At 53.8% G+C, this 22,655-nt stretch overlaps 2 protein-coding genes across 6 annotated transcripts in view; one reads left to right on the top strand and one right to left on the bottom strand.

Annotated features, from left to right (window-relative positions):
- Positions 1 to 4,466: 4,466 nt before the first annotated feature.
- On the top strand, positions 4,467 to 5,150 carry TMDD1 (transmembrane and death domain 1). The gene has a single exon (XM_087771080.1). The coding sequence runs from the start codon at positions 4,467 to 4,469 to the stop codon at positions 5,148 to 5,150; it is 684 nt and encodes a 227-aa protein (XP_087627206.1).
- Positions 5,151 to 7,293: 2,143 nt separating this feature from the next.
- Positions 7,294 to 22,655, bottom strand: part of SCN8A (sodium voltage-gated channel alpha subunit 8) — a 61,647-nt gene continuing 46,285 nt past the window's right edge. For 4 of the 5 annotated variants that reach the window (XM_087770990.1, XM_087770992.1, XM_087770991.1 and 1 more), the window contains 7 exons: positions 22,413 to 22,535; positions 18,794 to 19,078; positions 17,534 to 17,587; positions 16,410 to 16,547; positions 15,593 to 15,697; positions 14,533 to 14,803; positions 7,295 to 13,613 (listed from right to left, as the gene is read on the bottom strand). In XM_087770990.1, coding sequence (XP_087627116.1) covers positions 12,466 to 13,613; positions 14,533 to 14,803; positions 15,593 to 15,697; positions 16,410 to 16,547; positions 17,534 to 17,587; positions 18,794 to 19,078; positions 22,413 to 22,535 — 2,124 coding nt within the window. In that variant the 3' untranslated portion in view covers positions 7,295 to 12,465. Of the gene's footprint in view, positions 13,614 to 14,532; positions 14,804 to 15,592; positions 15,698 to 16,409; positions 16,548 to 17,533; positions 17,588 to 18,793; positions 19,079 to 22,412; positions 22,536 to 22,655 lie in introns of all 5 variants that reach the window. The other variant, XM_087770988.1, reaches the window with a different exon arrangement.

Below are 22,655 nucleotides of genomic sequence, written 5' to 3' on the forward strand. Positions count from 1 at the left end.
GTTTTCCCGGGTTTTCTGCAGTTTCCCATTTAAGCGTGCACGGGCGCGTGCAGGCAGCTGCCGGCCTGTAAAGGGCATTACCGGGGCAGACGCCTCCCCCCTTCCTCCAAAAAGTGGTACTGGGTTCCTGAAGACTTTTTATTATTATTATTATTATCATATTTGACTTTGTACACTCTCTGTAACCATTTCTACCTCATTTTGCAACATATTGTACATGAAAGTATTTAATTCATGTCTTATTAATGTCTGAAAAAGAAATGCTTTTGAACTGTAATGGTCTACCTCAAGAAATGCTGTATTTTAAAAAGAAAAGTATTACACAGTATTAAAGAGATTACCTGAACGCCCGCCTGCAGTGCCTTCGCCCAGCCCTCGCCCCCCCAGGCTTTTTCAGCCCCCGGGAGGTGCTGGTACGGGGGGTGGGGGTGGCCCTGGGGGGGAGACATCGCAGGGGTGTGGGGAGGGGGCATTAAAGGGGGGGGTATTGCAGCCAGGGGAAGGGCAGAGCCTCAGCCCTCCCCTACCCCTGTTGGGGAGGGGGTGTCCAGGTGGGCCCCATCCCCTCGTTGGGGGGGTCTAGGTGGGCCCCATCCCCTCATCAGGAGGGTCCAGGTGGGCCCCATCCCCTCGTCAGGGCAGCAGCACGGGAGGAGCTGCCTGGGGGCGGTGGGCACTGAGGTCCTGCTGCGGAGGGGCCCTGCTGCAAAGCCCCCCCCGGCCCGGGGGGCTCACGGGGGGCTGAGGTTTGGCTGCTGCCGGCGAGGCCCCGTCCGGCGCCCGCAGGTACGAGGGGTGGCCGTGGGGGCTGAAGGGGGGACGCGGGACGTGGCGGGGGGGTTGCCTGCGCTGCCTGGCTGTCAGCTTTGCTCTGCAGCGTCTGGGCTGGCTCGGGCTTGGTGCCGGGTTCATTTTCTCTTTGTCAGTCGGGTCCAAATTTTAGCTTTTTTTAAGCGGAGTTGCTTGCATCGAGCAGCTGTTTCTCCAAGTTCCATGTAACTCATGAGTTGCGGAGCATTCGTTTGTCTGGAGGCTTGTGACGTCCTCATCCCGGTTTCTTTTTTTGTGCGTTAAGTTACGTGCTTGGACAGTGTTGCATCCTGAAATCAGTTAATTCAGGTAATCAGTTCCCCGTGTGCAGGGCAGCTTCCGAGTCGCAGGGGCGATGCCGAGCGAGCGGGGCAGCCCTTCGCTCTGGTCGGGAGCTGCGCGGCTGCGGCAAAGGCTGCGATTTCGGCGCCGCTGGGAGCGTGCCGTGGGGGATCCCCGCAGATGCCCCCGCTGCGGATCTCCGTGGCTGCGCCCTTCCCCGGGTGCCGTGGGGAGGGTTTCCCACTCGACGTTCCCGTGCGTCCTCCGCGATCCAAGCGTGCTCGTGTCCCCTCTGGCTCCGCCGCAGGCGTGGATCAGGGCGCCCGGTCGATGGCCGGGCTCTGCGTGTCGATAACCAGAGACGCTTCGCCGTGAGCTCCAGCCGGCGTCGCAGCTCCGTGACCGCCAGCCGTGCAAAGCGAGCAGCCCTGACCCGAGCCCCGTGTGCCGTCCCCATCCCCCAGCGTCGCTGTCACCGCAGAGGAGGGGACGCTCGTCCCTGGTGGCTGCGTGGGACCGGACCCGCCTCCCTCCGTCCCCGCGGGACCCCGGCCATGCCGCAGGGATGGATTTTTCGCCCTTTGCCGCTGTTATTAATGGCAGCAAGCGGAAAAGCAGCTCCCGGCCCACGGCTGCTTGTTTGTTTTCTCAAGCGGCTCGGCCGGGCTGATGCCCGGGCCCCTCGCCCAGCGCAGGAGCTAAGCCCAGCAGCAGGCGCGCAGCTCGCCCAAGAGGGGCCTGCGGCCCAGAGCAGAAATAACCGTGGCAATTAGTGCGGCGGCTTCGGGGCGTTTTGGTGGGTGGAGGGCGAGGAATCGGGCACCGTAGCCCCCCGTACGGGAGGGGACGCGGTGGCATCCCTGGCCGGTGGCCGGGAGGTGCCCGGAGCCTTTGTGCTGGTGCTGGCGCATCCGGAACAATGCGGCAGCGATGCCGCGGCGAGGTTTGGGGCTCGCTCCAGCCGGCGATCGCGGGCAGCGCCGGGCCAGTCTTGGCTTTGAGGGGCTCCTGGCTCGGCCGTGGCCAGCAGCGTTTGCTTTTGTTGCCAAGCCTGGCAGTAGCCGGCACAGGGTGTCTGTCCGTGACCAAAGCCCCGCAGCACCGGGACGGGGAGATGGGGATGGGGAGCCCCTTGCCAGGGCTGTGCTGCAGCATCCCAGCTGGTTATCCCGCCTGGAATAACAGCGTCTGGCCACGCTCTGCCCGCCCCAGCCGGGGAAAATGCCGGGCTTGGCCACAGGCTGGCCCTAACTGGGATGTGCCGGCGCGGGGAGGCAAGGCGGACGCTTGTCGGCGTCTCAGGTTATTAAAATGAATTTGCAGCTGGACTCTCTCCTTTCGGAGACTCGATTCCACAAAACTCGTGAAACCTGCCTGCTCTCCCCAAACCCAGGCCAAGTCCCGCGCGGGACAGGCTGGGCTGACGGCGCGGCATTCCTGGCATTCCTCCCCAGCCCGGCCACGCGTGCCGCTCGCTGCTGTCCTCGTCGCCGGGACGGTGGGACGCGCGCGGGCCTTTCCTCCTGCCCCGGCGGCCTGGTGCATCTGCCCCGGCGGCGTTTTCCTCCTGGGGAGCCCCGGGGTGGCCCCGGCTCCTCCACGGACCCTCCCCGAGAGGCGCTCCCGAAGCTTTGGCAGCGAGGGTGGGGAGGAGCATTTCCAGGGGGGGCAGCAGCAAGAGGATGGCAGCAGTGGTGTCGGTCCTGAAAGCTGGCATCCTTAGGAAAAAAAACTCCCTGTCATCGATGGAGAACTGAACGTTACAGGGATGGGGCTGGGAAAAGCCCCCCGGGACCGTGTGCTCGGCGCTGCTTCGGCCGGCAGGGCTGCGGGAGGAGGAACCCACCTTCGTGCGGCGGCGGGAGCGGAGCAGCGAGCAGGGGTTTGCGTGTCTGAGTCCCCTGCTGTAGCAAGATTTAATGAGGGTATTGAGGCAAAAGCGCTCTCGTTAGAAAAGCCCGCGTGATGGCCGCTGTCCCTGCCTGGATTTGGTGTTTCGTGCAGAATTTGTTGATCTTTGGGTGGGTGCTGGGCTTGTAGCCGGGGGCTACGAGGGAAGCTGGGCGGCTCTGAGCCTGTTTGGTGCCACAGGGCAGCTCTCAGCACGGCAGGAGCTCCTGGAAAACCCTCCTGCGGGTCCCCGTGAGCGGGGTCAGGGCAGGGGGCGGCTGCAGCGCGTTTTGCTCGGCGCGTTCAGGGCTCCGCAGCTGCGGTTTCCCATCTTCTCTGTATTTATGTTCCCAAAGGAGCCGCACGGGCCCCTTCCCTCCCTCCCCGTTCGCCCTCCCAGGGAGATGGGACGCGTTTCGGAGCTGTGGGGCCGTGGGTTTCTGCCCCCGGCTGCCCATCGCAACCATCTTGAGCAGGGTCCTAAAAACGCTCGTGGCAGGGTGAGGCCCTCGGGCACCGGCGCCTCGGGCGGCTTTGCTGCTTGGAGGATGCTTGGAGGAAGCAGAAGCCTCGCGGAGCTGGGAGAGGCAACGGCGGAGGATGGGGCCCGGCACCGTGAGCCCATGCCAGCCTCCCGGTGGGGAACGGCTCCTGCTCCTGCTCTCTGGTCCTGGCCGCTTCCTTTGGGGAGAGCTGGGGAAATCGCAGCTTTATCGCCACCCCAATTAAAAAGCGGGCGCGTGGCCGGGGCTGCATTGCCACCTCGTGGTTGTGGGGTCCTTGCTGATCCCCGAGCAAAACCACTTCGGTTCAAATGACTCTGCTCCAGCAGTTTGGGGTGGGAGAGCGCAGGTTCCCAGCGGGGGGGGGGGGGGGGGGGGGTCTGGACCCCCTCCCTGGGGAGGGAGAGGGGAACGACTGCCTTGGCCCTGGGCCTTCGGGAGATGGGAGGAGGCTGGTGGTCCCTGGCAAGCGGTGGCCAGCCCCGGCAAAAGTGCCGGCAGGGACGTGGGGACGGCACCTGCCGAACCTGGACAGACCCAGCCGAGCTGGGTCCCACCGGCACAGGCAGGACGCGGGAAGCAAAAGCTGTTGTGCCTGGAGGGACGGACGGACAGATGGACAAACATCACTGCCCATGATGAAGGTGCCCTGAAGCCCCTCGCAGACAGCATTACATTTCCAGCCCTTTGGTTTGCCTCTGCTGGGAATCGAGGGCCCGTCCAGTCTGTCCCCATCTCCCTGTCTGCGAGCGTTTGTGCTCAGCCGGTCTGAACTGGGCAGGGGAGGGATGCTGGGGGGACGCCGGGCTGGAGGCCAGGGGCTGAGCTGGGGCGCAGCGGTGCGGGCAGGAGGTGCTCAGTGCTGGGGCTGACGTGGGACGATGCGCCGGGGGACAAGGGATGCGCCCCCGGAATGCTCCGGCCTGTGAGGTCAGGCTGGGCGGCGGCGGAGAGCGTCTGCGTTCTGGGGACACCCAGGCGATGCTGGTACCCGTGGGACTCATCCTGTTCTTGCTGGCGGTGGGCGGCTGGTGTGAGGACACGGTGGCGGCCAATGTGGGCAGTCACACCATGAGCCGCATCGCCGAGCTGCTGTCCCCCTCCGAGTGCCGCCAGCTCCAGGGGCGGCTGGCGGGGTCCGATGGGGACCTGGGGGAGCGGGAGCTGGAGCAGCTCTCCGAGGAGAACAACCCCATCCGCCCCCGCCGCCGCCGGGACCCCCGCGGCCCCATGGGATGCTCGGAGGCTCTACAGGACTGGCTGGAGACGGCGGGAGAGGTGACGACTTGGGACCGGCTGGCCCGCGGCCTCCACCAGATCGGGCGCTCTGACATCGCCCGGGAGCTGGGGAAAAACCTGAACCAGGACAGGAGCCTGGAGCTGCGGAGGAACGTGGAGGAGTACGGCCGCGCCGTGCAGCACCTCACCTCCTCCCTGCTGCTGGAGGGCGAGCGGCACGGTGGGGCGCGGGGCAGGAGGGCCCCGGCCGGGGACCCGGGGGACCTGCGCTTCGAGAGGCGGCCGCCCCCCCCGTACACCCGCAGCCTCCTGGCCTGGGTCGGCCCCGTGGTCTCGGGCATCCTGGGGGGCTTCCTCGCCTCCGGCCTCTTTGCCGCGGCCGCTGTGTACTCCTGCCGCTGGGCGCTGGGCTCGGACGCCACCTGAAACTGGGATGTCGCCCAAACTGGAGCAGCTCCCAGAAGCTGCAGGAGGGAAAAACGGGACTCAATAAAGCCTCGTGGAGGGGCTGAGATCCAGAGACCGACCCGGCGTGTTCTCCCGGGCAGGGAGGGTCCCAGCCTCGGCTCGGGTCCTGCTGGAGCACCCAGGGCTGGATGGCCACCAGCCGTCCCCATCAACCCCCGCTGCGCTGGAGATGTCCCCGGTTGTCGCTGCCCCGCGGCAGGGACGGAGCCGGGCAGAGCCCCCTCGGCCACGTCCTCGCTGCAGCCCCGCGCGCCCCGGCGCGGGGTCTCCCCACCTCCCAGTCCCCCCCAGGCGGGGAGGGGACAAAAGCTCTCTGCGGGGTTGTTAGGCTAAGCCAGCACCTGGGGTTAATTCTTCACGGGAGAGAGGTTAATTATAACACCAGTGGCCGGAGTCGGTGTTGCGGTAGAGGCGGTTTGTGCTTGGAGTCGCCCTGGACGACAACCGTGGCTTCCCTGACGCGGGAGCCGGGTGTGCGAGGAGCCATCGGAGCTGCCGACAGCCTGGGGGCTTCGCTCCCGTCTCGGTCTCTCTCTTACTGCGGGTTTAGGTTTTTCTCTCCGTGTCTTAGCCAAGGAGCTCCAGTGAAGTAACCAAAACCCACTGCGTGTTACGGCGAGGCTCAGATGGGGTTTGTGTTGCTGATGGGGCTGGGGAGGGCAGGATGTGACCCAGTGGAGAAAGCGACCGTGCAGGGAGAATCGCAAATACCTGAACGTGCCCATGGCTCCGAGATGCCTCGCTGGCCTCGTGCGCGTGCGTACTCCCAAAACCACAAGAGCTGGAGGTCCCCAGGTGACGCTGCCGGGTCCGGCTGTGCCCAGCGGGGCTCCCCGGACCCCCGCCGCAGCCCTGCCACTCTCCCGAGCGTCTGCGGCCTCTCCCCACCGCTGGAATCAAACCAGCGCAAGGAAAAGGGGGGAGGTGGGGAGCCAAAGTGCTCTGGGTCTGATCATAGCTGTCTGCGTTGCTGAAATTAGAATTAAAACCTGTGTTTTGTATCAAGAAATGGCTTGCATCGATCCAGCCAGCGAGCAGTCGCATGCAAGTATCGGAGAAGAAAGGGAAGGATGAATAACCCTGAGTGCGGCTTTAAAAGACAAGCGAAACGGTTAACTGTGTAATATGGGCTTTTCTTCTAAATGCAGTTGCACCCGCTGCCCTTGGAGTGCTGTATCCCGAAGCACCGGTGCCGCAGGTTCCCGGCGCAGAGCCGCTCCTCTCGGGGCGGCTCCCGGCCGTCGGTGAAGGCCAGGGCCCAGCGGCCGCCCTGCTCGTGCTGCTGCCGGCCCCGGCGTGGGAATCGCGGCTCCTGGGGGGGGGGAATGGCTGTTTTGCCATCTGCTGCGCCGTCCTCCTGTGCTGCGGCCCGTCTGCCTCGGCCGCGGGGAGCCCGAGGAGCCACTCGTAGCCCGGTGCCGGTGGGATGCAAGGACCGGAGCTCGGAGGATGCTGCGAGTCTGATGGCTGTAAGGGACAACGGCGTTTACTCTGGAGCAGAAGGAGGGCTGGTCCCCTGACGGCCAGAGATGCTGCTCAGGGCTTGCAGATCTCCCCGAGCCGTGTGCGTTTGCAGGGGCAGGCTCAAGCAAGGAAGCCCGCGCAGAGCGGTCGTGGCAGGATCCGTCCCCTGACGCAACTTAGCACTCGGCCTCCCTAAAGCGCGAATAGGCCCTGCTAGGGCTGGTACGAGCTTTGCGTTGAGACCGTGGGGGTTTCGAAGCCGGGGTGATCCCCCAGACGGGGAGCCCGGGTGCTCCTTCAGGGCCGGGCCTGGAGCTGGAGGTCCCCGCTTCGGATCAGCCTGGCTTTGTAAAGCCGCCGCGGGAGCCCTGCCTCCAGAAGCGCTGACCTGCTGGAGCTGAGGGCGGCGGGCTTTCGGGGGCGCAGGGGGGCGGGTGCCGCTGCGCAAAGGTAACAGAACGACGGGGCAGCCAGGAGAAGTTGTTAAAACAAGATGGACGTACCTCTTTATTGCAAATTCCAAAGTAAAAAGATGTACAGTACAAAGGAACTCCAAGTTCAGCCACCAACCTCCCAGCCCGCTGCTTCATCGCGCTCCTCCTCCCGCCCTCCCCAGCCAGCTTCACCCCTCCTTTCGTCACGTAAAACAGAGCAGAATAAAACCTAGGAGCGAAAGTGGGGAGCGAGTACAGCACGGGGGGAAAAACAGCGCTGTGAAGAGGTTACGCGAAGCGGCGAGGCTGGCCCCGCTGGGCGGCCGGGGCCGTGCTGGTTCAGGATGGGCGTAGCGGCGGTTTTGTCACCCCCCTGGTGCCCCGCTCCGGCTGCGCACACCTCGGTGCCCGTGGTTCCCGGTGCGGTACACGCGGTCGCTAATGAAGCCTCACAACACCCCTGTGAGGTAGGGATTTACAGCCGGGGAGACCTGGGCTGGGAGGCGGCAGGGAGTCCCCCTGCCCCACGCCGAGCACGGCCTGTGCTTTTACTGCGGGACGCCCTCCTGCACACACACGGCTCTATAAAATCACAATACGCAGCAAACTGGCAAAGGGGACGTGATTTTTTTTGTTTAACTTTACTGGTGGTGGCGTTGTGTGACACCTCGACGCGGCGAGGTGCACAGCCGCGCTCCGTGTCTTGCAGTGCTAAGCTAGCTGGCCTTAACCGAGCAGCAAAATTCACATCTGTTGAATGAATTGAACCAAAACTCTAAGAGGAAAAATAATTTCAAGGTGATACCTTGGCTATTTGACTTGCAACAGCTTCAGGTTAAGTCCTGCCCTCCGCAGCGGCAGAGGCAGCTCTGGGAGCTCGTGCCCTGCTCAGCCCCGTGGGTCAAAAGTGGGAGAAGCCGGCCCGGCCGATGGGCTGCCAGTGGGCGCGGGGGTCACCCGCCGCCGGCCGCAGCCCCAATTTAGGGCCCTTCAGCGCCGCTGCGCAGCAGGACCCCGTGCCTTGGGAACGTGGGTAGGGTCCCCCTGACCGGTCCCTGTCCCTGCGCACGGGACCCCGCTGGGTGCCGTCGATGCTGGAAGAAGCGAGCCGCGCGCGGGGCCGTGCCCAGGCGAGGGCTGCGGCGGGGGGTCCCCCAGCACCGCCCCTGCGCGGGAGCTGCTGGCTCCGACCTGCCCTGGCGTCGCGTGGCCAAGGGCAGGCGGCCGCTGGGAAGGGCTCGATCGGCTTTGGCTCGTCTTTTTAAGTGACTCCTACGCAAGCGATAGGGGCTGCAGGGTGAGGCGCTGCGGAGTGAAGCCCTCCCTGGCCAGAGCAGGTCCAACGTGGGCAGCAGCAGCAGCAGCAGAGCCGTCCTCTGCGCCCGGAGCGAGGGACGTGCCCGGTCACGCTGCTGCGGGTCCAGCCCGACTGCCCCGGAGGCAGGAGCCCTGCGCCGGCGCTGACCCTGGCAGCACCGGTGCCCGCGGGCCCAGCACCGGTGCCCAGCGCCGGCCGCTGAGGACGGAGCGCGAGGCCGAGCCGTGCCCGCCCCCAGACAACCCAGCTCCCTTCCAGCAGCTCCCGCTGCCGCTTGCGCCGCTCTCGCCTGCGCGCTTTAGGCAACGCCGCGCTGGAAGAGCCTCGAAGGAAGCGTGGCGGAGGTGGGGGGGGAGAATGCAACCAGTCAAATAATTGGGACACCAAGACAACCTTACCTCGTACAGTGAAAAGGGTAACATTTATTTCATTTTCTTTTGGCTTATAGTAACGTAATTGTTAATCATGTTGGGTAAGATCATTATGAGCCACCATGCAATTTCTAATACACTAATCTTCACTATTGATCTTTTACAGCTTTAACATTTTTTTTTTTTTTTTTTGCGGCGGAAAATTAAATAATTCAAACTCGGGTGTGGCCTCTATGTAACATCACGGTTTTATTTTCATTTGTTTTGTTCGACATTGGCTTCTATATTTTAAAAAAAGGTGAACAGGAAAAGTGACTAAAGCAGCTTGAATTGGTATTTCTTTATCGCCCTTCCCCTCTGCTCTTGGAAGAATGCCGTCGCGCATTAACCCAAAAGGGAGGATTTCGTAAGGGGGGGAGGGGAGAGAGCTACTTGTTGTAGTCTTGATTTTTGGCTACGCCTTTTCAATGGCACCACCCCCCTCGCTTTATTCCCACAACCCCGACCGCGGGACGGAAGTTCCCTGCACGCAGCCGGAGACCTGCGGATGACGCCCATGTCCCCAGCGCCCTTTGACCAAAGTTTCCTCTCCGGCCTCGGCTTCACCCGGCGCAGGCGAACAGAAATGCCGACCCGTCAGTCCGCACCCGTGAGCGGCGGCTGACGGCAATCCCTGCCCTGGGGAGCAAACCCAGAGGACAAGGGCCCCCCCCAACCCCCTTTCTTTGAGCAGCGGGACCGGCTCGGCCAACGAGCAGCTGACGAAACGCCTCATTCCTGCTCCTTCTCAGCCGTGCTGACTGCCCGTACCACCGGCCTCTGGCATTTAATACACATCTAATGTTAAAAAAATAAATATATATACATCGTTTGAAGGGACTTTTTATTTTAAAGTAAGTGAGTAGCTTAATGAAATTGCCAGCACGAACGCTAAACGTACCAAGCTTCACCTACGAGTCAATAGCCCAGCTAAGAACAATTATGAAGTTTAGCCAAATCTTGCATAGAAGTGGTCAACTTATTGCACGTTGGAACCCCAAAAATATATACTTTTGCTGTTGCAAAGATCATTTGCAATAAAGCTTTTTTTTTTTTTTTTTAAATTTAGTTTTGGGGGGGGTAGGGTTTTGTTTGTCTGTGTTTTTTTTTCTTTAGGGGACGTTTACTGGCTATCTAAAGTCTAAGGAAAACAGAAAAATATTAAAAAAATAAAAATAAACATGGACAATGGCATAAGCCAGAAGCCATTCTATTATTTTTGTAATTCTTTGTATTTACAAAAAGGCATGCCGATAAAATAAAATGATATATTACAGTATTTATAATATTCTCTTAAAAAGTTCAACCACACTTTTCAGCTATTTTTTCTTTTTTTTTTTTTGTGCTGTTTACAATGTAGCCTGTACATATGTATGTCGGTTTTTTCCTTTGTTACTATACATCTTATCCTAGGAGCAAGTGGGGCACGGGCCGACAGGACAGAGAAGGCTCCTGGGCGCAGAAGGGCTCCGCTGAGGCGGCGCTGGCCAGGCTGCGCGTCGAGGCCGCCGGACTCGGCACCCACGGCTGCTGGATGGCTTCCCGCTTGGTCGCCTTTTTTAAGTGGCTCCTGTCATTTTCTGGGGTGTGAGATTATGCAAACCGAGATTCGTCCTGCCGTCGGGTTCTGTTGTCTTGGTTTTTTTACCCTTAATTTGGTCCGCATTCAAGCGCCCACGCTTAACCCCAGCACCTCCCGCTCGGGCGAGCGGCGGCGCCGACCTCTCGCTTCGCCTTCCGACGGCTGGCGGAGAAGCACCGGCGCTGCCCTACCCTGCGAGAAGACCCACGCTGGCCCTGAAGAAAACCGTCTCAACCCGAGCGGCGGCTGAGAGCTGGCTTGGTCACGAGGACACCGCGAAACGGGATCTGGGGACGTCCGAGTCTGGTCACTGAGAAAAAGAAATGTTTGGACTTGGCTCGTGACGTCTGCGGCGTTATTGACTGCTGCAGCGAGAAGATTAGGCGAGAGGTAGCTCTGATGCCTACCCAACCTGCGGGGCCGTTTCAGTCGCCACTCTACGAAAGCGTAAGCAATGGGAGGAAGGCGAAGGCGGCCGGCGGCCGGCTCGCCACCCGGCACCCCGGGCCGCGGCCGTTCCCGTGCTGCGTCTCGTTAAAAACCCTCGTGGCTCCAGAAGCGAGAGAACCCACGCAACAGCGAAGTGCAGGGCTGCAAAAACTGCCACCAAGGGAGGAAGGGTTCAGGGCTTCCGAAAGCCGCCCGCGCCTCAGCATCCCACCCGGAGCAGGAATGGCGATGGCCGTGGGACAACCGAATGCCGAGAGTCACGTCCCCGTCCCCCAGCCCCGCCAGTGGGACTGCTTTGGGTAAGCTCCCCACATTTCTACCGGCAGAGATAAAATGCTACTTTTTTTAGCACTTATCTCTTAAAAAAAAAAAAAAAAAAAAGTGTCTATGCTGCAGGATGGAGGCTGAATAATAATTAATATCAATGATAAATATCGCAGGATACAAATGAACTTACTGACTGGTCTTTAAGCCCTAGATTTTGGTTTTAGTGACATAGCATAACAAGCCATTCTCAGTTTTTATCACCTCCCCTTGGATGAGGTCCAGAGCAGCATTTAGTTTTGTTATATTTCAGTGTGCAAAAAGATGGCTGTATGGAAAAAAAAGACACGTTGTTAAACATACACACACAATTACTTCATCTGCTTGTTTCTGGTCGTTGGGTTTTTTCCCTACTGGCGGGTCTACGAAAGATCGCTAAGAACTGGGAAGTACCGGTGAGGGCACGATTAGCGTTAAAGTTTGTCTCCAAATACAGTGTACGGTAGTCAGTGGAGTGCCTCGAATTTATGGCTTAACACACTGCTGTGGACAGGTTACCGAGTGTCTGGTGGTTTAATGGTTCCTCATGCATGGTTCCTGGTCACGGCATGCCATCATGCAAATCGTTTCTATGCATTGAACGAGCACTTTTTTGGGGGGAATCAGCCTGAGCTGTCTGCAGGCTGAAGGTACCCGATTACCCCATCTCCCAAACCAAGTAAAGCCCATGTAGAAAGTAGAATGCAGATAATAAATATCAAAGAAACGATGACAATTAAATGGCATGGGCTAAATGGGTGGTTTGTTTCTTTTTTCCTTTTTTTTTTTGTTTTACTTGTTTTAACTTTTTTCTTTTTTTTTTTTCTTTTTTTTGCTGCTTAACTAAATGCAAATCTAGTCTTGCATGAACAAACCCCTTAACATTGTGACTTCTGGGTTTTCTTTCAATAATAATCAACAAAATGGGAAAATAAAATCCATTTTTGGCTGCTTTGGAAAATATATGAATCCCAGCAGCAGGTTTTGTTTCTGTGTGTGTGTGTTTTATTTTGCTTGTTTGTCCTAAGTTGCATTGACTGATGTGGAACATGCAGTATCCACCTGCCCAAACAACAGAAAATCCATTTTTTTTCCTTTTTTGTGTTTAAATGTTTGTTTACAAGGGTCCTTTAAACAGGTGGTAGGTCACTGCTTTAGATGCAACGCTGTCACACAGTAAGCAGACTATGTTTGGTATAAGATCTTCAGGTAAGTGTCTCCACAGCTGTTCTGTATTGATATATTTCATGAAGTTTGTAAACAATCTTTTCACTTGCAAATATTTTAATTTGTACAATTCTATTGTTTTGTCTCAACACTTGGATTCCCTGACGTCTTTTTGTCTTTTCGCTCGTTCTCGTCTTCCTTCCTCCGCCCGTTGCTGTTTCTCCTTCTCCGGTTTGGTAACGCTGTCATAGGACGGGAGCGACGCAGTAGATGGGGTGCCTTCTTTTTTCTCCCTGTTTGCTCCTCCGTTTTCCAGTTTTGTGGAGACAGGCCTTCGGCTGATAAAGCCCCGTCGTGCTAAACGAGCCCTGTAAGCCCTCTGGATAACCACCGCTGACACTTCTTCCTGCTTACGCCGCAGCGTAGTTGTGATAGGCTCATAAGACACTTTGGAAGGGTTGGACGCCACAAATCTTTCCTCCATCTGTTGTCTCAGTATATCCAGCTCTCCGCTGTCCCCCAGGACACGTTTGGTGAAGGCAAACAGGATGTCTAAACAGTGGATCCTGTCCCCACTTACCATAGGCAGGTCCATGGCAATGAGTTCAATGGTGTTGGGTTTTGGGACGCGGAGAGGATGTTCCAAAGCGTCAGCAAAGTCTGCGAGCTTGCTGTACTCTATGAACTGTGTGGCATCGGGGTCGAATTTCTCCCAGATCTCGTAGAAGGTCTCAAAGTCGTCCTCACTCAGTGGATCTGCACTCTCCTCTGTCGCCACGCTGAAGTTCTCCAGAATGATGGCAATGTACATGTTGACCACGATCAGGAAGGAGATGATGATATAACTCACAAAGAAAAATATCCCCACCGAAGGGTTCCCACAATCCCCCTTAAAACCACTCCCGGGGTGCTCCTTGTCTAGGTCGCAGTCTGGAGGCCGGTTTAGGATTGGCAGCAGCAGGCCATCCCAACCAGCTGATGTGGTGATCTGGAACAAGCAGATCATGCTGTTGCCAAAGGTCTCAAAGTTGAACATATCATCTATGCCAGCCTCATGCTTGACGTAGGCAAAGTTTGACATGCCAAAGATGGAGAAGATGAACATGACCAAGAACAGCAAGAGGCCGATGTTGAACAAGGCAGGCAAGGACATCATTAAGGCAAAAAGCAAGGTGCGGATTCCTTTGGCTCCTTTGATCAAACGCAGGATACGCCCAATGCGAGCCAGTCGGATGACTCGGAAGAGAGTGGGTGACACAAAATACTTCTCGATGATTTCAGCCAGGAACATTCCTAAAGAAGAAGAGAGGGGACAAGTGTGACAATGGAGACGCAGTCTGCTGCTTCTTCTGAACCTAGTCAAGGGACTGGGAACACAGAACACCGTGGTGAGATTTTCAAAGGGGTCGGCGATTCAGAGGCCTCACCTTCAGGCAGCTAAGTCTTAGCTCTGGCTCCCTAAGTAGTTCTCCTACATGGAGAAGGAGAGACGTACAGCTGCAGAGCGATTCCTCCCACCTGGATAAGGATGGATGAGTGGTTTCTTGGAGGTGTCTAGCTCTCGGTGCCTAACTCTGCCATGGGAGTCAGGCTATGGACTCTATTTTGAAGGTGCTAAAAGTATCTAAGATTAATCTTATTTCTAGCAGCAGACCAGCAAACCCGGCTCTGAGTTTTATACTGCAGGACGGTCTCAGTTGGTGTTTTGTCAGTACGCCTGGGCAGAGCTGCATCCAGCCAAGCTTTCTGAATGACCCTGTCGTATTTGTGAGGTTATGGATATTTTACAGATTAGCTGCTAAAACCCAAAAACCTGTTGGAGGAAACTGGTTGATTCAACATTCAACCAAACTGAAAGCAAGAGTGCAAATCACATGCTGATGTTGGAAGCACTGCAATGCTGTTTTCAGTGGTTAGGAAGCATTATAACATTCTGATGAGGTGAGTAAAATTTCTGTTTTTAAAGACAGGGAGAGTAATTGTCAAATGTTTTACTCCATACAGCTGCAAATGAAGGCCAGGACAGAGGGAGGAGGGTGCATTAGGACTTCAAGCTGCCACATTGTGCCACAGCCTCTTCCCAAGGCTAAAAAGAGACCCTAGAAGTCCTCGTACCTCTATATCCCCTTCAAAGACAAGAACGTGCTCTACTCTGCAAACACCAAGACAGCCTAGCACTCACAGACCTCCCTCTAATTGGTGTCGCACTTACCCACGATGGACAGAATCACAACCACGAAGTCAAAAATGTTCCACCCGATGGTGAAATAATAGTGCCGCAAGGCGAACATCTTCAGCACACACTCACAGGTGAAGAAGATGACAAACACCAGGTTGATCCAGTAAAGGATGTCCTCCATCTGCTTGCTTTGTGTGTCTGTCTCCACCATCATGGTCACCATGTTGAGGCAAATGAGCATCATGATGACTATATCAAATGCTTGCTGAGTAACAAAGTCAAAGACAGCTCCTTGAATGCGGTTCTGTGCAACAGGAGAGAGACAATGAACCAAACAAGTTTGAACAAAAATCTACCATTAGTCAACAAACTACTTCTCTGTTGGTGGAAAGAGGGATGAGGACATAGTTTTTTCAGTATCTTATGAAGCTTTCAAGGCAAACTCTAGCCACAATTCAATCTGTTTATGGGAAAGGCAGGAAAATGCTATTATTTATACCCCAAACACGCTACCACAACCCTGTTACCAGCGTATCTTCCTCTTTGTTGAGACCAAGGCAGGGCGATGCACTCCTGTTCACAGCTGGAGAAAGCAGCCAGGTCCACCATGCAGTGGTGACGCAGGGCACCTGAACTAGCCTTCAACTACCTCTTTTGCGGCCTGGCAGCAGTCTAGTTCCAGCAGCAGGATGCCTTATCCGCAGCAGTACCTGAGGACTCACCCAATATCCCACGCAAAGCCTTTCGGAAAGCAGGGAAATGTGCTTAGGCCTCGATCGGTGCAACCCACCAGGCTGTCTAATTGCCCGAGATCCCGCTCACCGATGCCAGGAGGCCTCCTACTCTCCATCTAGAGCCTCTCAGCCAGGCAGGGCTTTCAGATTGTTTTGTTGATCCAAGTGAGCCAACTGATTAACATCAACCACAGCTGGAGCATTTTAACCTTTCTCAGATGATACCTGAATTATAATGACATGAACGTGGTGATGTGGAGTCCAGCATGAGTTAGAACAAAGGATGCTTTTGGAGCCGAAGCTCCTTTGGAAGTCTACTCTGCAGGTTTTTTCCTTCGGTTCCTTTATAACGTACTCACCAGAGGTCGGGGAATAGGCTTCTGAGGTTTCTTTGAGCCCAGTTTTTTCATGGCATTATAGTACTTCTTTTGTTCTTCTGTCATGAAAATATCTTGACCTCCAAAGTAAAGGGGCAAAAGAAAAACTGGTTACAATCAGCTCATACACCAGAAGGGAAAGGAATAACACATCCTAGCTAAGACATGAGGATACCTGCCATATGGGAAGTTGGTGGCAGCTATTTTAGACAGAAGTAAGTTATACTAATACCCAAGGTATACCGATTTTCCTTTAAAGAAAGCGGACTATTTTTTCCTATGGATAATCTGTTTTATTGCACTACATCCTTCCCCATCCCCTCGATCTCATTTGCGATAAACAGGCAGCAGAGGTGTCAGGCCATTTAGCAGGTACCGCATACATGCAAATCCTCAGCTTGACTTACAGAGAAGAAAAGCCATATATGAGCACGAGACGGCGAGAGAGGCAAGGAAGACATCTTACTTCCAGTCTGTATATTTTAGTCACGGCAAAAAAACCCAGAAATGCAGGAAAATGTAGTCTAAGGAACACGTCTAATCTGGCTGGAGTTTTACGTAAAGCTTTGGGCTGCCTCTCGCGCTCCCTGCGCCCGGGCAGCCGGTCTCAGCGGGGCCGGGTAGGGAGCGATGGGCCGAGTGGCAGCGGCTCTGCAGCCCACAGCTCTGAGGGGAGGCCTGTGCCCCAGGCTGAAGGTCCTGGGCCTTTATTTTGCAGAAAACCCCATCAACCTGAAGACTCAACATCCCTCGAGCAGGTCTCAGCTCCCCTACTAAACAGCGAACACAGATCACTTATCTTTTTCTTTTGTTGATTGAAGTTGTCAATGATGACACCAATGAACAAGTTCAGGGTGAAAAAGGAGCCAAAGATAATGAAGATAACAAAATATATGTACATGTAAATGTTGTCCTCATACTTGGGTTGCTCTTCTTGCTGAATGGGAGATAAGAAGAGAAATAAATGACATTTCAAAGACATCGTACAAATAGAGTCAAAACAAGATCCATGTTTCCGAGTATTCCCATGTAAGGCAGTCATGCTTTATAAAGCTGTAGTTATATATGGAAAAGCAGGTCCTCACGCTGTTTAAAGTAAAGCAAAGCTATATGCATGTATATTGTATGTATGGACCAGGAGGATGGTGATCTAACTTTCAGAAATATAATATGCTACAGTGAAAACTGACTTTCACTGTAAAGGAGGTCAGTGCCCGTAACATATACAGTGATTTGCAGATCACAAAGGAAATGCTCGTTTTAACGACAAGTACTGCCAAAGCGAAGACATCATTCTTTCTTTTGAAGAGGGACGTGTAAGACCGTCGGCTGATCAAAAAGAAAAGAACATTTTTTACACTGTCCTGACATAGCCGTACTACTTGTTTCCTACCCTGCGTTCAAAGTGTAGGACAAGAAAATGCATTTAAAAACCTTTTCATCTAAAACCAAGAGAAGAGAAGGAAAAGTTAGAAAGCAAAAAGGAAGTAATGGTATTTGCATGAGTCCAGCATGGAAGAACAAGAAAAGTGCCTGAAGAGCGAGCTCCAACCCAGACATAATTTCAAAACTGGATTCAAACCGGCACTTGGGCTCCCATGCAAGGTTCGCGGAGGACCTTCTGCCTAATTCCTCCCCATAACTTATTCTGATGATGAAATACGTAACTTCCCTGTATTCCCTTCTTCACTGTATTTCTACTCCCGCAGGAGTTTCCCTGCCCTTAAAGCAACCAGAAGAACCCTGCCCTTTTCGGGAGTTTCTTGAGCATCTTTTAACTTACCACACTAACAGAGCAAATGAAACAATCACAGCATTAAAGACATAATGTAAGCATAGCTCTACAATTTTTGCTCTTGATTTTACCAAAGCAAAATAACAGAGTGAAATATTAGGAGGTGAGTTTGTGGTCACGCACTTTACCTTTCTGGAATCTACTGCTGCGTACATGATGTCCATCCAGCCCTTGAAAGTAGCCTAGCAGAGAAAACACACGCTCTCTGAGACAGACGTCACGCAAAGCAAAAGAACAAGTCTGATTTGTGCCAGCTATGTCAAGGATTCCCTGGCACTCTTGATCGCCCTGTATGCTGAAGTCTAATATTACATAAATATTTCTCTTTTCATTTAATCTAAATGAAATTAATCAAGCCGGAGAAGTGGGCCCACGTGAACCTCATGAAGTTCAGCAAGGCCAAGGGCAGGGTCCCGCACCTGGGTGGGGGCAACCCCCGGTGTCAGCACAGGCTGGGGGATGGAGGGGTGGAGAGCAGCCCTGCCGAGAAGGACTCGGGGGTGCTGGGGGATGAAAAGCTGGCCATGGGCCGGCAATGTGTGCTCACAGCCCAGAAAGCCAAGCGTCTCCTGGGCTGCATCCCCCGCAGCGTGGGCAGCGGGGCGATGGGGGGATTCTGCCCCTCTGCTCTGCTCTGGGGTGACCCCCCTGGAGCCCTGCCTCCAGCTCGGGGGTCCTCAGCACGGGAAGGACAGGGAGCTGTTGGAGCGGGGCCAGGGGAGGCCACCAAAATGCTCCGAGGGTGGCACAGCTCTGCTGTGGGGACAGGCTGAGAGCTGGGGGGGTTCAGCCTGGAGAGGAGGAGGCTGCGGGGAGACCTCACTGCGGCCTTTCAATACTGAAGGGGAAAGATGGGGAAAAACTTGTTAGCAGGGCCTGTTGTGATAGGACAAGGGGGAGTGGTTTGAAACTAAACGAGGACAGATTCAGATTAGATATAAGGAAGAAATTTTTTACAATGAAGGTGGTGAAACCCTGGCACAGGTTGCCCAGAGAGGTGGTGGCTGCCCCATCCCTGAAGACATTCAAGGCCAGGCTGGAGGGGGTCCGGGCAGCCTGATCCAGCTCGGATGTCCCTGCTCGCCGCAGCGGGGCTGGACTGGATGGCCTTTGAAGGTCCCTTCCCACCCAAACTGTTCAACGGTTCTATGATAAATGAATCTAAACAGGTTTACTGTTGTCTCATGGAAGGTTTGGCAGACTCTTTGAAGAGCAGAGTTGGGGCCACTTGCTATGCTGGGAGACCCATACTAGGCAAAGGGATGAAAGATAAAACGGCAATTTTATTCCAGACCCAAACCCGAGTGGGATTAACGGGAAGCAGTCAAAATGCATTAGAAGCAGCTTGTATTTACTGCTACTAGGGAGACGGTGAACGCAAAACTTACCACTTGCAGAAGAGCCAGATATCCTGCCCCAACGTTGTCAAAGTTAATTTTCACATTCTTCCATCGAATCTCAGTGGAGTTGGGTGGCATCAGTGCTTCGCAGTCTGTCTTGTTGTTAACAATCTCTATTTCAAAGCGCTCCTCAGCTGTTTCATTAAAGCAGTAATGATATTTCCCGGCAAACAGGTTAACCCCCATAATGCTGAAAATCAGCCAGAAGATAAGGCAGACCAACAACACATTCATAATGGAAGGGATAGCGCCAACCAAGGCGTTGACAACCACCTGTGTTGGAAGGGGTGGGAAAAAGTTTCAGTATAAAACACGAGGCAGGAAACAGCAAGCATCAATACAGCTGTTTTTGGGGGGGGAATAGGAGGTAAGGCCACTGACAGATCTGTGGCGTTTACTCCACGCAGAAGTTGGCAGTGAACTTATTCCAAGCGGTAAAAAATTCTGCTTAAAAGCCACCTACCGAAGCTCTGTTTTTCAAATAAAACAGGCCAGGTTGTTTGATTTACTGGGTTTGATTTTGGCTTGTTACTTCTTTTTAATTATTTTAAATAATTTTAGTTGCCAAAAGGGAGAGGGGGGCATTACTGCGTGAGGCTCAGGCTCTCTTCTTAGGAACAAACAGGCTCCTAGCTAGAATTTTCTCAGAGCCAAGTTTGAGGACGCTTTTGCCCATGGATTCGATGGGTCTTATCAGCCAGTGGCCCTTACGGCCATTCCCCACTTTCAAACAAGGCTGTTATCACTTCAAAGCCTGCCTCCTGCTCCCACCGAGGTCGCCAGCAAACTGCGTGGCACTGACTCCGGGGGGGACAGGACCAAGCCCGGCGTTGCTCTGTTAAGACTAAGCAGTGAGTCGCTGTAAACACCAAGATCATATTTGTGACTAAGCAAGGCCGATCATGTTGTCTCAGGCAGACAGCTGAGCATGCAGCTATGCAGGCTCAAGAAGACAGAAAAGCCATGTTCCTTCCTCCAAACTGCAGCAAACACGGCGGGAAGCGATAATGGGTTTTGTCAGAGCTCGTATCTTCCACCATCTCCTAATTTTAGCCTTTCAGAGTTTGGGAGCACCATGTCCCTAAGCATCCCTGGCCAACACATGACAAAATGTAAGCTATCAGGCTTTTAATAGAGTTAGGTCAGCAGGATATTAAATCTTTTATTATGATCTCCTAATTTAGATTCCTTTAATAGATGAACAGAATCTAAACTGTTTTTACCCCTTTGCCTTAGTTTTGAAAGACTACTCAATTACACGGAGATTCGGGAGTCCTCAAGCAGTGGCACCTGAGCCACGGCTGCTCCTGGCCACCATCAAGCGTCCCCTCTCCTCCTCCAACATCTCTTTGCTGGATGCAGCCACCACCCACCATAAGCTCTGCAGCAAGCACCTGTCCTCCATCACAGCAGGCATGAAGGAAAAGGGAAGACAACGGTGATCTAGACAGTAAGGAGCATTACAGCAACTGTTAAAGGACGTCATGAATTCATCGCTGGATACCCAGTGAGGCATAAAGACACAGGTGAGAGCCAGGCCCTCCAGACAGGCTCGGCACAGGATGCCTTTCCTTGCATTCTCCCTGCATCCAAAGAATAGGGTGCTCTGCTGCTGAACACCGACACAACAGCAGCACGCCTTCCGGATTTAAGATCCTTCAGATATTAATACGGTCGTTTATTCCAGTTCATCACGGGAAGCGAAAAAAGTGTCGTATCCTCCTGAAATATGGTCACTTACAGTACGTTAAATTGATACCGCATTCAAAAAGATCTGAGAGAAGGAACATGGCTTTTGTGTGCAGACTGACAAAAACGCATGCACGTTTCATAGCATTACTGTCAAACTTCCTGAATAATTTAAGAGCAGAGCAAGCTCTTGAAAATGCAGATTACTATGGAGTAGAGAAAAGCAAAGAACTACATTTTATGTTTCCTTTGCAAAGGCATTTCAAATCTCTATTCTCTGGCTCAGAAGAATTGTTCTGGTTGTAGGGGGCAGCAACACTTGTCTTCAAGTCAAAACAAAGGGAAAATAATTGGGTTTAGGGAACTAACAGGGCTGCAGCCGTAACTCTCTATCGGTTTTGCTGTGGTGCAAATCCCCCACTTGAAGCATGAGAATTTCCTGATCGTGCACTAGAAATCACAGCTTCTCTCCAGCACGGCTTAAAAATAGCTTTTAATATCTCCAGGCTTAGCGCTAGGCCTTCTCCTGTGCGATCATACTCTTAGGTGGGACCTGAACCCAGCCCAGCAAAAGCTCTGGCTTCGTGTCGATGGAGAAGTTTTCATCCTTTGTGCCTGTGTTATAGAATAAAGTTTAGAATTAAGCTAACTGACACAAAGAAATAATGGCAGGATAACATATTAGGGATGAAACAACCCTCTTTGGATTAGTGACGATATCACTTATTTCTGTCACTTCCCATGGAATTTGAGGATTCCTGACCAGCTCACTGCCTCTCGCGCGCTGTATTTTGCGCTCAGTTACGCTACAGCAAATTCAAAGGAGATCAGAAGGATCCAGGTGGCCCCGAAGTAAAACTGCGACTGCTACTCCCTTCCCTTTTTTTTTTTTAAAATACATAATCTTATCTCTTGTACTATCTCTAATTGTGAGCTAACTGGGATCTAGCACAAGAGACTTACATTATATTGTTCTAAGAGCAACTGGGAAACCCATTAATACAACGTACCCTTTACTGAACAGAAACATACAATTTTTTTGCATGTTCTTTTAAGACTATCTCAATCCCAAATGGAAAAAAAGCAGCAAAATACAGACCATTAGTGGCAAAGTAACGAGACGCTGCACTAATTTCGAATCCCCAAGACAGTGGTGCTGTCTAACAATTTGAGGAAAGCTTGTTAAGTTCAATGCTTTGCTTGTGCTTCGTTGCTGGTTCCACAGTGACAGGACAGGGGACCATAAAGCATGGTAAAAGGGAGGGAGTGGAAAGGAAAAGCTTCACTATCAGACAAGGCTTCCAGTCACCACCAGACTGGACCGAGAACAACAAGGTGCAACAAGAGGAATTAAACCAAAGCCTTTTTTGCAAACAGCCGAGCTCCCCGCCAGTCCCTTCCTGAAGGCCTGAGTGATCCGAGAAAGGAAGCAGCCTTTTACCCCCTTGCAGGCAGATTGCATTTTTAAAAACCCCTCAGATATAGTCTTTCAATCCAATTCCACCAGCGGCCAACACCTAGAGGGGCTGGAGACACTGAGGTGGTTCAAATTCTGCTTCTTTGCACCTGGTGATTCTCCCTAGATAAAAAAAGCTACAGCTGAGAAGCCCCCTCGGATGCTAGAGGTAAAAGCCAGGCTAAATGAGAACAGCCAAGTGTTAACATCGTCTACAAATGGCGTGTGGTTCGGGCCAGTAATTAATGTAATGAGGCAGCTGAATGCATCTCCCTTTCTTAAGAGGGGAGGGTGCAGCGGTGGGCAGGGTGAGGGGACATCCACGGTAGAGGTGATCGAGTCAGCAGCTGCATCATGATTCTGTTTGGAATTGTCTTTCCACCAGTTTTGATCAGTTCTAGCATGCTTAAAAAAAACCGCTCCACAGGCATGCAGAAGGATCAGCTGCTAATGGCATCTTACCCTCATCCCCTCAAATCGGGACAACGCTCTTAAAGGCCTCAAAGCTCTTAGTGTCCTAAGGGACTTTATGGCACCTAGTTCCGAGTAGCCCAGGGCATTAGCTATAAGGCTGACTAAAGAGACCTACACAGAAAATAGAAAAAAAAAAAAAAAAAGAAAGAAAAAAAGAAAGAAAAAAAGAAAAAGAAAAAAAAGGTTCCAGACTGTTAGAATGAATCCCCTAGCACTGATTGCCCAGCCCAG

The sequence above is a fragment of the Nipponia nippon genome, unplaced genomic scaffold (assembly GCF_047370975.1).
Source record: "Nipponia nippon isolate SJK-2023a ecotype South Korea unplaced genomic scaffold, ASM4737097v1 scaffold_35, whole genome shotgun sequence".
In the NCBI taxonomy this organism is placed as follows: domain Eukaryota; kingdom Metazoa; phylum Chordata; class Aves; order Pelecaniformes; family Threskiornithidae; genus Nipponia; species Nipponia nippon.

Bases quoted from the DNA above. Each gene is read 5' to 3' on its own strand.
- TMDD1 (XM_087771080.1), top strand. From the start codon at position 4,467: ATGCTGGTACCCGTGGGACTCATCCTGTTCTTGCTGGCGGTGGGCGGC.